We start from the raw sequence: 17,970 nt of genomic DNA, 5'->3' as shown, positions 1-17,970 counted from the left end.
GGCCATCAAATATATGGCACAGGTAGTACAAAAAGCTATGACAAAGATTGTAATCCCACCTTTAAAAATAATAAATAGATCCCAATAGTGACCCCAATAAATTAATTTGTCTGCTCTCAATAAGACTAAGATTATGTCTCATAGATGAAATTTTAAATCCTGCTTTTGTCACTGAGAGGGCTCCATCCTTTTTGCAATACACTGAGTTAAGCATGGAAAAAGTAACTCAAGAATCTGACTGCAGTAATAGCAAGCATGAAGCTTTAAAGTTTTATTCCTGCAGCAAAATAAGCAAGTGTTACCACCGAAAAAGGGCATTGAAAGCAGATGCTCTTTATGACCTTAATAAAAGATTGCTGCAGGTATTTACCTCTGCTTCTGGCTGCTTCTTTCAAACTGGTCATGACATGTGGAGCAATGCTTTCCAGGACAAATCTTCCCTCCAGTCCTGGATAAAGGGACCTGGAAAAATCATAAACTAGGCTTATCACATACTGTACTTTTTTGCCATACAGATGAGGGTGGTTGAACCCTCATTAAACATTATAAGAAAAGTAACAATACACATTTTGATTATATCATTTCAGTGATATAATACTATGAATAAACTAGGGATGTCAAAATTACCAGTACTTTGGGACAAAGTCCATCCTAAAATAAAAATACCAGTCCTTCTACAGTAGTTCTGAGAACATACTCTATTCGGTTTCTGAGTGCTGTCACTGTGGTCAAGCCAGCTGTAACAAATGATAATGATGGTGATCTTACATTTCGAGTTCGCCTTTTTTCTTCTTTGAAATATAATATAGTGATTTAAGTACTTTGTTCCTAACCCTAACCCTTCCTTAATTTACACAGATTTATTTTCTTTTTTTTTTTTATTATTTCTGAATGCGTGACTAAATAATTGATACTGTTGTTAGATGAAAAACTTATATCTTATATCTTTGTTCTGTTGTTATTATTTATTCTATTGATTGTCGATATTTATCTTTGCTACATAATACTTGTAAGTAATTGAATACTTTTCAAATATTAGTGTGTTTAATAACACATTCTTCTTTTCTGTGATAACGAAATTGGTATCAGGAATCATGAAATTTAACTGGTACCGGTATTTGCTACTGAATTTTATTTATTGTGAAAATCCTAAAATGACCCATACCAATCTCAATATAAGTGTTAAAAACATTTTTGTTGAACACCACACCTTGGATACTCCTGCGAGGCGATGTAAACAGCATCTTTGTCATTCACAGAAGAGGAGAACACAGCAAATGTATCATCCTGCAAAGGAAGAAGCTCCAGTCCAATGAGGTCATTGTAGCAGGCATCGCTAAGGATAAATTCCAGCAAGAGCAGCTTTTCATTGGACGGCCCTTTATGGCGACATTTTCTCAGAATCTGCCGCACAAAAGCAGGGGTCACTTTTCTCAGGCTACCTGGCTTGGTGACAAACATTGTCAATACTGCATCGATATAGGCTGGCACCTGTGCCAGCATCATCTCTGAGCTCTGGAGGTATTTGATGACTGTCTCTGTAGTGTCCACTCTAGAGTCCAACTCTGAGAACACTGACTCCTCCACTTGGACCCAGCTGCCACTGAGTGAGTAGATGACCGGTTGTTGAAGCAAGTCATTGAAGAGAGGTTCTAAAATAGGTTTCCACCTTGGTCGAATTCTGTTTGGATCAGGCCAGGCTCCGTAGATACCTCTGGGTGAAAGGGGGAAATCTTCTTGGTCCTTCTTGGTTTGGATTCGCCTGATGGTCTCCATGATGAGGGTGAAGTAAGCCCTTGGGATAACCGTGACAATAAGAAGCTCATTCCAAAGAGCTGCTGGGTCCCTCCACTGGTCCACCTCCCTCCATTTGATGCTCCTACGGTTGTCCGTCAGGCCAAAGAAGCCACTGACGTGGACCGGTAACCCAGTCAAGCTCTCTTCACCAAGGGGCAGAGGGAGGAAACAGAAAGCACGTCCTGAGAAGCTGGAGGTTGCCCCCTTGTCCTCATCAATAAGGGTGAGGGGCAAAGCAATACCAATGGTTGGGATGAACTTCAGATCATCAGCAAGAGAATCAAGTTCACCACACATGCCCCGCCCTCCCACGCCGTTACACACCAACCAGGTGGTCTTCTGGGTCTCTTTAGCAGTTTCATCATGCACTTCAATGGAAAGTTGGTAGGTGGCACAGGTGACTGAACTGCTCAGTACGCCATTACTGTAGCTATCTATAGCCTGCCCTAGGGTCTTTAGAGAATTGGGCCGCTCCATCTTATCCTCTTGGCTATTGCTTGCTGTGACCTCAAAAAGCATTCGCTCTGTGCCATCTGACTCACGTACATGCAGAGAGACCTTCTGGACACTCCTCAGGAAGAGCAACACAGTCTCTGCATCCACTTTAAAGGATTCAAAAAGCTCCAGAACCTTCTCTTTATTGTAAATGTTGTTGCTTAATTGGGAGGGTTTCATGCGGAGTGGGAAACGAAAGAGCGTTCCTGGAAAGTTGCCATCTTGAATGGTTTTCTTTGAGCTACCAAACAGGCCAAAATAAGGCGCAAACTGATCATTAAGCTCAGTTATCTCCTTTATATCGGACTTCAAATTCCAGCACTGTCCAGACTCATGGACTCCAAACAACATCTGATGAGGGTCCAGCATCGCAATTTGATCCCCACTGAAAATACTAGGAACATCTATAAAAAGATGGAAAAACATTTTAAATAGTTTAACACATTAATGTGTATAATATATATTTTTACAAGTTCTATTTTTTGGATCATTATAAATTATATATTAACATATAGGGAGAGATTTACAGTATACTGTATGTTTGATACAAATGTACGATACCCAGAAAGTATTTGGACACATTTATATGTAAGAATTTAAAAAAATAAATAAATAAATAAATAAATAAAAAGCTACACTTAAATGGATGTCATTGCAAATGCCACTTGCTTTTGCTTGGTACTTTGTTATCTAATGCAAACAAATTATGCTAGACCTTTTCTCAAAACTAAAATTTTTATTTGACATCATCTGCCAAGTAAAATTAGTGGCTAAACTGGCTATGTTATTTATGTGGATATACAGTTGAAGTCAGAAGTTTACATACACTTAGGTTGAAGTCATTAAAACTCATTTTTTTAACACTCCACGGATTTCATATTAGCAAACTATAGTTTTAGCTAGTCGTTTAGGACATCTACTTTGTGCATGACACAAGTAATTTTTCAAACAATTGTTTGCAGACAGATTGTTTCACTTTTAATTGACTACATTGGCAGCCAAAAGTTTGGAATAATATACAGATTTGACTGTTTCGGAAGTAAATTGGTACTTTAATTCACCAAAGTGGCATTCAACTGATCACAAAGTATAGTCAGGACATTTCTGATGTAAAAACAGCATCATCACTATTTGAAAAAAATAATTTTTGATCAAATCTAGACAGGCCCCATTTCCAGCAGCCATCACTCCAACACCTTATCCTTGAGTAATCATGCTAAATTGCTAATTTGGTACTAGAAAATCACTTGCCATTAACAGCTGAAAGCTATTTGGTTCGTTAAATGAAGCTTAACATTGTCTTTGTGATTGTTTTTGAGTTGCCACAGTATGCAATAGACTGGCATGTCTTAAGGACAACATTAGGTCAAAAATGGCAAAAAAGAAACAGCTTTCTCAAGAAACTCATCAGTCAGTCATTGTTTTGAGGAATGAAGACTATACAATGCTTGAAATTTCCAAAAACCTGAAGATTTCATACAAAGGTGTACACTACAGTCTTCAAAGACAAAGGACAACTGGCTCTAACAAGCACAGAAAGAGATGTGGAAGGCCAGATGTACAACTAAACAACAGGATAAGTACATCAGAGTCTCTAGTGTGAGAAATAGATGCCTCACATGTCCTCAGCTGACAGCTTCATTAAATTCTACCTGCTCAACACCAGTTTCATGTACAACAGTAAAGAGAAGACTCAGGGGTTCAGGCCTTATGGGAAGAATTGCAAAGAAAAAGCCACTTTTGAAACAGAAAATAAAAAAGGTTAGAGTGGGCAAAGAAACACAGACATAGGACAACAGATAATTGGAAAAGAGTGTTATGGATCTTAACCCCATTGAACTTTTGTGGGATCAGCTAGACTGTAAGGTGTGTGAGAAGTGCCCGACAAGACAGCCAAGTGCTATAGGAAGCATGGGGTGAAATGTCACCTGAGTATCTGGACAAACTGACAGCTAGAATGCCAAGGATCTGCAAAGCTTTCATTGCTGCACATGGAGGATTTTTTGATAAGAACTCTTTGAAGTAGTTTAAGAAGTTCTGAATTTTTTTTCAAATTGTAATAGTACTTTTTTCACGTTATTAATGTCCTGACTATACATTGTGATCAGTTGAATGCCACTTTGGTAAATAAAAGTACCAATTTCTTTCCATAAGAGCAAAATCTGTACATTATTCCAAACTTTTGGCTGCCAGTGTATATCACAATTCCAGTGGGTCAGAAGTTTACATTCACCTAGTTAACTGTGCCTTTAAGCAGCTTCAAAAATTCCAGAAAATGATGTCAAGCCTTTAGGCAACTAGCCAATTAGCTTTTGATAGGCTAATTAGCGTCAATTGGAGGTGTACCTGTGGATGTATTTTAAGGCCTACCTTCAAACTCAGTGCCTCTTTGCTTGACATCATGGGAAAATCAAAAGAAATCAGCCAAAAAATTGTGGACCTCCACAAGTCTGGTTCATCCTTGGGAGCAATTTCCAAATGCCTTAAGGTACCACGTTCATCTATACAAACAATAGTACGAAAGTATAAACACCATGGGACCATGCAACCATCATACCGCTCAGGAAGGAGACGCATTCTGTCTCCTAGAGATTAACGTAATTTGGTGCGAAAAGTGCAAATCAACCCCAGAACAACAGCAAAGGACCTTGTGAAGATGCTGGAGGAAACAGGTAGACAAGTATCTATATCCACAGTAGAACGAGTCCTATATCGACATAACATGAAAGGCTGCTCAGCAAGGAAGAAGCCACTGCTCCAAAACCGCCATAAAAAAGCCAGACTACAGTTTGCAAGTGCACATGGGGACAAAGATCTTACTTTTTGGAGAAATTTCCTCTGGTCTGATGAAACAAAAATTGAACTTTTTGGCCATAATGACCATCGTTATGTTTGGAGGAAAAAGGATGTGGCTTGCAAGCCGAAGAACTTCATCCCAACCGTGAAGCATGGGGGTGGCAGCATCAGTCACAAATGGGTCTTCCAAAAGGACAATGACCCCAAGCATACCTCCCAAATTGTGGCAAAAAGGCTTAAGGACAACAAAGTCATGGTATTAGAGTGGCCATCACAAACCCCTGACCTGTATCCAATAAAAAAATTGTGGGCAGAACTGAAAAAGCATGTGAGAGCAAGGAGGCCTACAATCCTGACTCGGTTACAACAGTTCTGTCTGAAGGAATGGGCCAAAATTTCAGCAACTAGTAAGAAGCATGTGGAAGGCTACCCAAAATGTTTGACCCAAGTTAAACAATTTAAAGGCAATGCTACCAAATACTAACAAAGTTTATGTAAACTTCTTACCCACTGGGAATGTGATGAAAGACATAAAAGCTGAAATAAATTATTCTCTCTACGATTATCCTGATATTTCACATTCTTAAAATAAAGTAGTGATCCTAACTGACCTAAGACAGACAATGTTTTCTACGATTAAATGTCAAGACTTGTGAAAAACTGATTTTAAATGTATTTGGCTAAGGTGTATGTAAATTTCTGACTTCAACTGTATACACCGATCAGCCACAACATTAAAACCACCTGCCTAATATTGTGTAGGTCCCACTCGTGCCACCAAAAAAGCACCAACTCGCATCTCAGAATAGCATTCTGAGATGCTATTCTTCTCATAACAATTGTACAGAGTGGTTATCTGAGTTACCATAGACTTTGTCAGTTCGAACCAGTCTGGCCATTCTCTGTTGACCTCTCTCATCCACAGAACTGCCACTCACTGGATGTTTTTTGTTTTTGGCACCATTCTGAGTAAATTCTAGATACTGTTGTGTGTGAAAATCCCAGGAGATCAGCAGTTAAAAAAATACTCAAACCAGCCCGTCTGGCACCAACAACAGACCTGCCAACCTGTTTGATTTTGCGTAACAGGTAAGCATTTTGACATCAAAGTACACTGGTACGATTTGGTTCATCACAATAATTATTGATATGCTCCAGATTGACATTAAGAAAGTGTCTACATTTTTTTTGTCTTCATTTTGAACAGTATATAGCATATGCTGTTTAATCAGTCAAAACCTAACAAACGTTTTTGGGGTAAATGTTATGCCTTAAAAGTTTGCTTTTGCGAACTTTCTTTTGAATAAATTACACTTAATTTGCCATTTTGTTACCTAATGATATTCATACATTTTTTAAGTGTGGATTAAGTGTCCAAATACAAAATAATGGACACACTACATAAAAGGGAGGTCCTACTTTTACATTGGGTCCTTTAGTTTGTCTACTCAATGAATGAGAATCTATAATTGTGAAAAGAAAAGAATATATATGTATATATAGTTGTATACTCTTAATACATTAAAAATCTCACCTGTTATGTGGTAGACAGAGTTAAATCCAATACCAAATCTTCCCACTTTCAAAGGGTCTTCTCTTTTTCTGCTTCGTGCAATCTCCTGAATACCATTCCAGTCCTCTGTGGTGAAAACTGCATCATTATAGACATACAACGCTGGTCCTGTGAAAGACAATAACAAAACCTGTTTAACTACTTACTTACATATTGTCCAGGCATTATGTTGAACAATGAATGAACATAGATTAGCAATAGATCAGCATATTTGTATTACCCTGATATTGAGCCATATTATGTGACCACAGCGATTCCACTCCATACTCTGTCTCGTCATACAGGAACTTGACCTCTGTGGCTCCAGCATCCTCTGCATTCTGAATCAGCTCCTGCATGACACACACATCAAACAGTTGTTCACAGTTTAGAGGGTCACAATGCTAGACTGTATTTAGACACTGCTAGTTCAAAGGATGGAGAACAACAGTTTAAAACCAAAGCAAATGTAATGCAGTGTACCCACACTTTTTTAACAATCAATTTCTATTACTTTTCCATGACCTTTCCAGTCATTTAATATTAGTGGATACAGATTTTTAAAAATCATTTTGATTCAGACCATTTCACTAATGAATCATTCAGTACGAATAGAAATGACTCAAAGAATGATTCACTCACAAATCGATCACAATGGCTTGTAAGTTTTACAGTACACAAGCTCTACTCAAAAGCAATATCGAACTGATATTCGGAGTGGAGTATAACTTTTTATACATTTTTACACTCCACCGAGACTGCCCTGCTGTCTGTCACTGAGTCGCTGAGACAGGTGAAAGCTGGATCCAGATCATCTGTCCTGATTCTACTGGACTTTTATGCAGCCTTTGACACAGTCAACCATCGGATCCTACTCTCCTCTCTACTCTGGGCATCACAGGAACTGTGCTTGACTGGTTTAATTCCTATCTCTCAGGTAGGTCCTTCAAGGTAGTCTGGAGAGGTGAGGTGTCCAAGTCACATCAGCTACTTAATTGGGTTCCTCAGGGCTCAGTGCTTGGGCCACTTCTCTATATATACAACATCACTGGGACCCATCATTCAGGCACATGGTTTCTCTTACCACTGCTACGCCGATGACACACAGCTCTACTTGTCTTTCCAGCCCAACGACACCACGGTGACTGCTCGAATCTCTGCCAGTTCAGCAGACATCTCGGCCTAGATGAAGGAACACCACCTGCAACTTAACCCAGACAAGACTGAACTCCTTGTCTTTCCAGCCAACCCTGCTATTGAACACAGCATCACCATGCAGCTGGGTTCAACTACAGTAACGCCTTCCAAAACGGTCAGAAATCTAGGGGTAACCATCAATAACCAACTCAATTTCACAGACCACATCTAAAAGAAAGCACAATCATGTAGATTTACAAAACAATATCAGGAAGATAAGACCCTTCCTCTCTGAACATGCCACACAACTTCTTGTTCAGTCACTTGTCATAACTAGACTGGACTACTGTAATGCTCTCATTGCAGGCCTCCCTGCGTGCGCAATTAGACCCCTGCAAATGATCCAGAATGCAGCAGCACGACTGGTCTTTAATGAACCAAAGAGAGCGCATGTTACACCACTCCTTGTCTCTCTCCACTGGCTGCCGGTTGGCATGTATCAAATTCAAGGCTCTGATGCTGGCATACAGAACAGTCACTGGGTCTGCTCCACCATACCTAAAATAATTTCTGCAGAGCTATGTTCCCACCAGAAGCCTGCGGTCAGCTAAGGAATGGCACCTTGTTGTACCAACACAAAGAGGCACCAAAACACTTTCCCGGACTTTCGGTTTCATTGTACCACATTGGTGGAATGACCTTCCCAACTCCATCCGTGAAGCTGGCTCACTTTCGGTCTTCAAAAAACGGCTAAAAACACATCTTTTCCATGAGCACTTAACCAGTCACTAAATAAAAAATACAAAATTCTTGTTGCACTGTCTTGCATCTGTCTTGAATACTACTATTCTGATGCTAGTGAAACTTTGTAATACAGCACTTTTCGTACCACTGTCTCCTTTATATGATTCGCTTACAATGTATTCCTCTTTTGTAAGTCGCTTTGGATAAATGTAAATGTATAACTTAAAAAAAATTATATTCACTAGAATTTTAAGATTTTATTATTTACTTGACTTTTCCAGGACTGGAGAACACAATTTTGAAATGTCCTGATATTTTCAACCCTAGTAATAATTCAAATAAAACTGAAAATTGTCATAATTTTTCACTACTTATTCTTGTTCATAAGATGTTTATTTACTACAAGAAAATGCCTCTAGATGTCGCATCTCAACCTTACAATGTTGAAATGCAGCTTATGAGTTCATATCATAAACAAAGGAAACAAGCATGCCAGAGATATTTTAATATCTATAAATGCAGTTAGGGTACAATGGGAGGTCCTCTTGTTTTGTCACCTGATAATTCCAAGCATTAGCCCAAAATTAGACTTCGTTTTCCACTGCAAAATCTTTTTTATGATAGCATCCCTATTTTAACAAATAACTGCATTCTTACTTTTGCCAAAAGCAGCTCAATATTATGATGAAACTTGTCATAACTTAATCATTTAAGTAACCCCATACAGACATTTTCACACACGAGAGGATATTATGTCTTACTTTTAGAATTTGTCCACCTTCTGGATATCTTCTCAAAATATCTTTCAAAAAATCCACCAAAGGTGGCGTAGTCTGACCAAACCTCCCTGCAAGAGAGCAAAAACTGAGCAAAGAAGCATGGGTAACTGACTTTACAATTAGACTGAAAGCTACTTTTTGTAGCAAAGCAATTAAACCCAGACATGCTTGATAAATAATGTATCCCTGAATGTGAACTGTGCATACAATGCCTCACCTCCTCCTCTCGGGCCTCGTCCGTGCAGCGTCATGATTATTTCATGGCTCCCATGTGGCACCAAGGTTCCAATCTCAACCCCATCATGAACCTATGCAAGGAGAAAAAACTAATTCTATAGTTCAAGGTCACCATTGTCATATCAATGTCTTCAATGCCTATGACAGAGGAGAGGAAGAACTACTTAAAAGTTTGCAAAACAACCATGGAACAGTATTAGATTCTAGCAATCAAGTGTGTTCTCTAGCAAAAGAAGATGGTTTCTCTTCAAGCAGCAGCGATAATGAGTTTATTGTTATTTTGCGTAAAGAGGAAAGGAGTAGAAAAAGATGTCAATACTGGGTTCACCCCATTCTTGAGAGAAGAGACTGATACAGCCCTGCTGAAAAGAGCAGCATTGCTTGTCACCACCTTATGTTGTGTTTTGAGTGCTGGTTCCCCAGCATGGAATGCTGGTGTTTTAAACTAGCTTAACTGGCTTCATCAGAAAGACCATGCTGGTCAACAAGTTTCACCAGCAAGATTTAGCTGGTGAAAAGCATGGTTATGCTGGTCCACCAGCTAGGCCAGCACCAAACCAGCACTAACCAGCATAATCAGCCTAAACCAGCATGGCAATTTCATGCCAGTTAAGCTGGTCTTTTCAGCAGGGAGGAGTTGAAGTTGTATCATGATCGTTTTTATCAGTACTTCAGAATGTCTATTGATGAATTCGAGACTTTGCTTCAGCTTGTGGCACCCCTGTTGATCTGTTTTCAAATGAACTACTACAAATCCATCAACCCTAAACAGCGTTTGGTCATGTGTTTATGGTGGGTTTGTTTACATCTTTTATAGGCTTGTATGTGGGTCATAGCAACAATTCAGTGACATTTGAGTCCTCAGTGCACGTTGTGGTATTTCTGTTTATATTTTGTGTGTCCCTTGATTTATTGTCTACCTTGTATGTCATGATACTGTGACATTTAAAGACATACACTCACTGAGAACTTTATTAGGAATACCTGTACACCTATTTATTCATGTGATTTTCTAATCAACCAATTGTGTGGCAGCAGTGCAATGCATAAAATCATGCAGATACAGTTCAGGAGCTTCAGTTAATGTTCACAACAACCATCAGAATGGGGGAAAATTTGTATCTCAGTGATTTCGACCATGGCATTACGTTGGTGCCAGACGGGCTGGTTTAAATATTTCTATTACTGCTGATCTCCTGTGATTTTCACACACTACAGTCTCTAGAGTTTACTCAAAAAGGTGCCAAAAACAAAAACATCCAGTGAGTGGCAGTTCTGTGGAAGGAAATGCCTTGTTGATTAGGGAGGTCAACGGAGAATGGCCAGACTGGTTCAAGCTGACAGAAAGGCTACGGTAACTCAGATAACCCCTCTGTACAATTGTAGTGAGCAGAATAGCATCTCAGAATGCACAACATGTTGAACCTTGAGGCGGATGGTCTACAAAAGCAGAAGACCACGTCGGGCACTTTATTAGGACCATAGTGTTCTTAATAAAGTGCTAAGTGAGTGCATGTTATGAAAAGACATCCCACACAAAGGAGGTGATATTAGCCGTTCTGTAAAATTATTTGAAGTTATTTGAAGTACGTAACTCCTTTGTTTTAGTTATTCTTCTGCATTAATGTCGGTTGTCAAAACAGCTTTCTGTGCTTTAGCGCCACCAAATATGCTGGTTTTGGTAACTGCAGCAGCTCCTGACACGTAATCCACAACTCCAATTTTATTGGTCTGGGCCTTTCATTGCCAGGTGAAGAAAAAAAATCGACACACACATACCTTTGCACGGTAACATTCTGTGGGCAAAATACAGTCATCTCAGTGGTAATTTTGTGCGATGGACTTCCGGTGACAAAGAATTTCAAGAGTTCAAGTTTGATGAACTTTGACAGGCAAATCCCTCACGTTGACCAATAGGAAGTTGCTTAGTTTGGCGGTGACCTCTGTGTGGGCGATGCATCGTACAAAGCTACACTGAATATTCACAATAGACAAAAGGATATACTTTTAGCGGCAAGTTTCTTTTTAACTTCACTTTTCCAGAGTATAAAGTGCAGTATTAAAAAGAGGCTGCTTGGCAGTTCATTTTTTGCTAGTTTCACATGCGCTCAACATCCGCCCAAGCCTTCGTCACCTGCAGAAAGGTAAATGTGACCGCGCCTTAACTGCACAAATGTTCACTCCAGGTGTGAATGGGTCGTTAGGAATCCATTATTTGTATTCAAAATGTTAATCACGGCGAGAAATCCTGACGAAGTTTCACGTATGGTGTGAAAAGGCCTTGAGAGAGAAAAAGAGATTGTTCTAGAGATTACTGCTCTCTTAAGCTTTCCACCATCCATACATTAAAGGGGTCATGAAGTGCTATTTTTTTAAATAATTTTAATTTCTTCCCTGAGGTCCACTGATAATGTTATGAAAGGTTTTTTGCACCAAAACAGTCACAATTTAGTAATATATGATCATTTTCCACCATCTCTGGCCCTCTGTATGAAACACTCGGTTTTGGCCTAAGCGCCTCCTTAAAACTTCAATGTAAACACCCACTGTTATGATTGGCTAACATTATGCAGCCCCTCAAATTCAGCAAACTCAATCAGTAGAACATTATAAAACAAAATTGCAGGGTTTACACATAAGGTACATCGAACACATTGCATCTGAATATATTAAACTGTTCATCTCAAGCACAACTTTTAACACTCAGCACCATAAATATTCATGAATGAAACTGTTTTCTTCCGTTTTTGAAGTGTTTTTAACTGCCCCCTCCTTTAATAACAGTTCCTTTGCAAAGCTTGAACCTTATTTTGTGTGTTCACAAGCAATCCATGCACATATATAGTTAAAAGAACATGAAATTACGCGCATACATACTGAAGGCGCACTGAGGTGCATATCACCGGAAACACCGAAACGGTCGAAGACATCCATCGTCAAAGACGTCCTATGTTTACATACACCAGCAATTAAATTGCTTCTCCCTTTCAGAGTTGTAACTTGACACTGCATCTATAAAAAGCGGCAAGAGATTTGTATCAAGCGGTCAAAGATCTCTGTCTAGTGCATGAATATATTACCCTTACATGATATGTTAGGAATAGTTAGTCATGGAAGGCCTGCTCTCGACTTGAATTGCGTGCCAGTGGGAGGGGCCAAGGGCTCGATGACGTTGTGGGATGTGTAAATACAAATGAGCAATGTGTCATGATGTCACGAACAGACAGATTTCAAAACAAGCCGTTTCAGCAGGGTGGCAACTATAAATGCTCTTTTTAGACTGGGGAGGAAGTTTTGAGTTCTGAAATTTACAATATGTTTTTATAGTACAGTTACTTCTTATATGTCTGAATATCAAGGGAAATTTGATTCTCCATTTCATGACCCCTTTAACCTTATAGCCCGCAATGCACCCTTGTAAACTGCACTGAGGTGTCAAGACGGCTCACATGCTATAATTCACAGAGATACAGTATATTACTCTTTTTGCTTTATTAAGAGATCGATTATTCAAGGCTGAGAGAGCGCCAACTCAGACAGAGTCTGCTGTCTTCAGCTATTCCTGGTGGAATCAGCTTCTGCTAACACACACTGATCAGCACTTACAAAGCACATGCAGAGAGCCAATGATAGCACTACACAGCATATCAAAGCTATGTATCATTAGACCATACATCTCAAACACTGTAATTTAAATTTAAATTTGTGTCTCACTTGAAATCATATTGTATACACATAAATTTTTGTGAATGGAATGCTGGAAATAATCAATACATTAAAAGCCAAAAAATTCAGAATTCTAACATAACTACACTGCAATTTGTTTTATTTTTTAAAAATGTTTAAAGGTTAGAAAACAAGAAACAATAGTAAGGTTTATGTTTAAAACAAGTGTAAAAATCTGCCAATTGAACAAAACATATAGTCAAGACACATTCACTGAAAACAAGTCTTAAAGGACTGTTATGGGTTCAAGGTTTGAAATTATAGCCTCAAGCCTCAAGACTGTATGTGTTAACATGAGACTAGTGTGATAAAATTGCTTACTAACTTTGTCTGTGCAAAGTTATGCAATCATTCAACTTCTGTTATGACCATGCATAGCAACTCATAATGTAATAACAAAGAATAATGTAAAAGCTGCACATAATGTAATAAGTTAAATGTAATAAATGCTCATAATGTAATAATTTTCTCAAAACATAATAATTATTACATTATTTAAAAGTGCATAATGTGATAAATGTAAAATATAATAGGTTGTTACAATATGAGAAATGTATTACATTATGAACTCACCAAAATATTTTAATTAAAAATGTAATAATTTTGTCATATTGTTATAATTTTCAAAACAAAACAATAATATCCCTTTTAAGGCTTCAAAAAAACAAAAACAAAAAAAAAACATTGGTACTCCTTTACAATAGTACATTTTTTATCGAAATCTAATCTTAAATAGAAATAGCAGTTCAAATGGCATCACGGAGCGTGAGTGAACCGATCATTTGCTACACTTTAATACAAAAACAGTTATAACACGAAATAAAACATATATGAACATCGGAGGGCATGTTGAAAGATACAGTACAACTTACATTAATGTATTGTCTCTTGTGTTTTCGCCCAATCTGTGTATCAACCGCAGGAAGAAGTCAATAAAACAGCTTGTGAACAACCTGTCACCTAACGTTACATTTACTATAGAGGAGCATATAGCTCAAATTATAAATACATTATTAATATATGCAAAATATTATAAATACAGTATTTGCATTATATTTTTACTTACCTGTGATTGATGTCTACAAATTATTTAATGTAGCCTATGTTTGAATAAATCTCCTAATTTTGTCAAATATCAAAAATGTGTGTTAGTCCTTTTCCTCAAAAACAGGTTTTTATGACAGTCACTATTTAAATGATTAAATCTAGACAATGATTAGAAACATAACAATTATAGCTAATTATAAATAAATATAAGCTGAGACTTTCCTTTTTAATTCAGTACATAAAGCTCAAAATGTGTTTCTGGGTCAAAGTGACTCAAAATGATGGAGCAGGTTACAATCACAAATTTTTTAACATTTTTATGAAAATATTTGTGTTCACAATTTAGCCTATAAGCATACATTTCTCTTAATGTAGTAATCTATTACATTTTGCACACACAAAAAAATAATATATATATATTATTACGTTTTGTGCTCATAAAGTTATTATGTTGAGAGACAATTATTATATTATAAAAACTGCTTCCTTATACTGTACATTGTATGCTGTTATTACATGATGTACTGTGATAATATTATGAGTTGCCACAGTGAGTACATAATGTAATATGTTTCCAATAAAATAACCTATTACATTATGTGAAAAACTTCATTACATTATGAGCTCAGAATTGTATTATGTTTTGAGAAATTTCTTACATTATGAACTTTTATTACATTTAACTTATTACATTATGTGCAGTTGTTACATTATGCATTTGTGACGAGGAGGAGGGCGTGGTCGGGCCGTGATGGAGCACGGCCAGCACTGAATCAGCTGATCAGCGGGAGAGCAAGATAAGCGGCAGCCGGAGACGGCGGTTCGAGAGAGAGAGATGCAAGCGTCCGCGCTGCATGTGTGTCTATTCGTTTATGTTTTTTGTTGTTTTAAGTTCATTTATATCATTAAACCTTTATGTTGACTGTTCAGCCAGTTCCCGCCTCCTCCTTGCCCGACCTTTTAACTGTTACAGTGGTGCCGAAACCAGGGAGGGAGGAGGTATGCGCTGTCGCGGAGTCCTTGCCATTGCCATCCGCCAGGGGATCTGCTGCGGCCATCTGCCTGGGGACGGAGGGGTCATTGCCAGCTACGAGAGCCAGAGGAACCGTGGCTGTCTGCCGAGAAGGGGAGGAGCGGTTCCGTCCACCAGGGGCCGGAGGACTCGCTGCCGTCCGCTGGGGGAGGAGCGAGCTGGCGTCCACCAGAGGGCGGAGGAGCGGTTGAGGACCGGGTGACAGCACGTCCAGGAGCCAGCGAGCAAGTTCTCCTCTCTCTCTCCTCTCTCTTTTTGTGTGTGTCTCTGCTTGCCCTTTCCCTCTCCCCACACCTCCCCTCGTCTCTCCCCCAGGTTCGCACGAGGCGGGGTGGACTACTGGCTGACAGAACGGCCGGAAAGGCAGAGTCTCCTCTGGGGGTGGGGGGGGGGGCGGTGTTAGTCAGACCGGTGGCACCCCGGCCTGAATTGGGAGGGGGAGGAGTGTGACGAGGAGGAGGGCATGGCTGGGCTGTGGTGGAGCACGGCCGGCATTGAATCAGCTGATCAGCGGGAGAGCGAGATAAGGGGCAGCCGGAGATGCCGGTTCGAGAGAGAGAGATGCATGGGGCCGGGGGAGGAGCAAGCTTGTGTCCGCCAGAGGGCGAAGGAGTCTAGAGGACCGGGTGACAGCACGTCTAGGAGCCGGCGAGCAAGTTCTCCTCTCTCTCTGTGTGTCTCCGCTCACCCTTTCCCTCTCCCCACGCCTCCCCTCGTCTCTCCCCCAGGTTCGCAGGAGACAGGGTGGACCACCGGCTGACAGAACGGTCGGAAGAGCAGAGTCTCACCCCAAAGATGGAGAGAGAGAGAGATGCATGTGACCGCGCTGCATGTGTGTCTGTTTGTTATGTTGTTTTAAGATAATTTATATCATTAAACCTTTATGTTGACTGTTCAGCCGATTCCCGCCTCCTCCTTGCCCGACCTTTTAACTGTTACAGCATTGTTATTACGTTATAAGTTGCACCATGTAAAGCTAGTAGAGATTGTTAACACCAGAAAGCTGCTTATTGCAAGAAAGTGGCGTTCCAGTTTACATGCACTGTATAAGTGTCAAACTCTTTACTCCCATATACAAGTGGCTCGGTCAGTAAGCAGCTTTCTCCACAGCAATGTAATTCCCCTGCAACGCTTGTGTAAATAACAAACATGGCGTCCAAGGAAGACTTCAGCTTTTTTATTCTATGTAGCTTCTCTTTATTTCAAGATATTCCAGAGTTGTTGCTTTTTGTTTCCTTAACTTTCTATCATGACCTGCAGTGGTATTGCGCTTCCCTCTTACGTAAAACTCCGGGATTCTCCCAATGTACGAGCTCATATACACAAACGTGAGGGACAGTCGATATACAATGGTGTGTATAAATGGGTATAGTTTATTATGTTGTTTTCCAACTGTACTCCCAGAAATGTTGAATTCTTTCTGCTTTGTTGACTTGTTGTTGGGCTCCATACTATGACGTTTGTTAAACGGGCTGTTCATGCACATGTGCACTCCTCAAAAACCTGTAAGAACGCAGCTTATGCATATGTGCACATAAACCACGTTCTTCAGGACAAACTTTGTGCAAAGTGCATGACCCGGTTTACTTCTATTGTAGGTGCATTACTGTAAATATATTATTGTTTTTTGTGGTAATCGACATTATGCCACAAATGCCATCAATAGAGCAATATTTGTAATATATCAATATTTGTATTGATCTCAGAAAATTCCTTTCAATCCCTTTTCAATTTTGCTTCTTGGGCAATGGATCTTTTCTTTTAAGGATGTTTAGATATTTTTACTGGATACTGATTAAAAATATTATTTTTTGAAGTGTAGAAAGTCAAACCAGTCAGATAAAAGCCACATAAATGGATGAAAACAGACAAATCAGTATTTAATTTAGTTAAATATAAACAGTTTTGGTAATATCATGCTGTCATAAGGATCATTAGTTTAAAAATCATACAGTATGTGTACTGGGCAACTAGCAACTCAACCAACTAAACAAAGGAAAATGAATAAAACTAAATTCGGCCTCTTGTATTTTCATAACCATCTCCCATCCGTGATTTTTGGGTGGAAAGAGAAAAAGATCATGAAAGGAATGCCTTTTTATTGCATTTGGAAGAAATCAACTTGTTATAGCACATCCAGAGAAAATCACCAAAAGCAAAAAATTCCCAAACTTATTAAAGACGCTGGACTGATGCCAAGATTGGATTAGTGAACATAGTTTATGATCATACAAAGATAGGCCATATGTGCAAATAAATCTTAAAGGAATAGTTCACTTTTTGTTCTTTGGGGCCATTTTCCAAGATGGAAAGCTCAAGTCCCCACAAGTACCTGAGACTGGAACATCTCTAAGTGTATTTGGGCTAGACTGTAAGAGTTCAGTCGTTTGGGGTTGTATGGATGTTAGGGTGAGATCTGAGAGCAGGTTTTCTCAAGGCTATTTTCAGAGTCTGACATACTTATGCTAGAGGAGTGGTCTTCCACCTGTTCCCTTCATTCAGGGACTCGTCACAGCTTCAAGCAAAAAGAAAAAAGGAGCCTGACCTGGTCATGGAAAATGTAATGAACTCATTAGAGTCAGTTCCTTTTGACCCCAAGCTTATTTGGCTTGCGCATAAACCTACTG

General features: G+C 39.2%; 1 protein-coding gene across 3 annotated transcripts in view; it reads right to left on the bottom strand.

Annotated features, from left to right (window-relative positions):
• The window catches only part of LOC127421879 (sacsin-like), a 40,214-nt gene that overhangs the window by 15,034 nt on the left and 7,210 nt on the right, over positions 1-17,970 (bottom strand). For 2 of the 3 annotated variants that reach the window (XM_051665068.1, XM_051665070.1), the window contains exons 4-9: positions 9,518-9,608; positions 9,283-9,368; positions 6,882-6,993; positions 6,623-6,769; positions 1,211-2,696; positions 371-462 (exon numbers count right to left, since the gene is read on the bottom strand). In XM_051665068.1, coding sequence (XP_051521028.1) covers positions 371-462; positions 1,211-2,696; positions 6,623-6,769; positions 6,882-6,993; positions 9,283-9,368; positions 9,518-9,608 — 2,014 coding nt within the window. The remainder of the gene's footprint in view (positions 1-370; positions 463-1,210; positions 2,697-6,622; positions 6,770-6,881; positions 6,994-9,282; positions 9,369-9,517; positions 9,609-17,970) is intronic. The other variant, XM_051665071.1, reaches the window with a different exon arrangement.

Source organism: Myxocyprinus asiaticus, chromosome 31 (genome assembly GCF_019703515.2).
Source record: "Myxocyprinus asiaticus isolate MX2 ecotype Aquarium Trade chromosome 31, UBuf_Myxa_2, whole genome shotgun sequence".
Taxonomy (NCBI): Eukaryota; Metazoa; Chordata; class Actinopteri; order Cypriniformes; family Catostomidae; genus Myxocyprinus; species Myxocyprinus asiaticus.
Note: the sequence above shows the minus strand (reverse complement) of the source record. Positions and strands in the feature narration are given on the sequence as shown.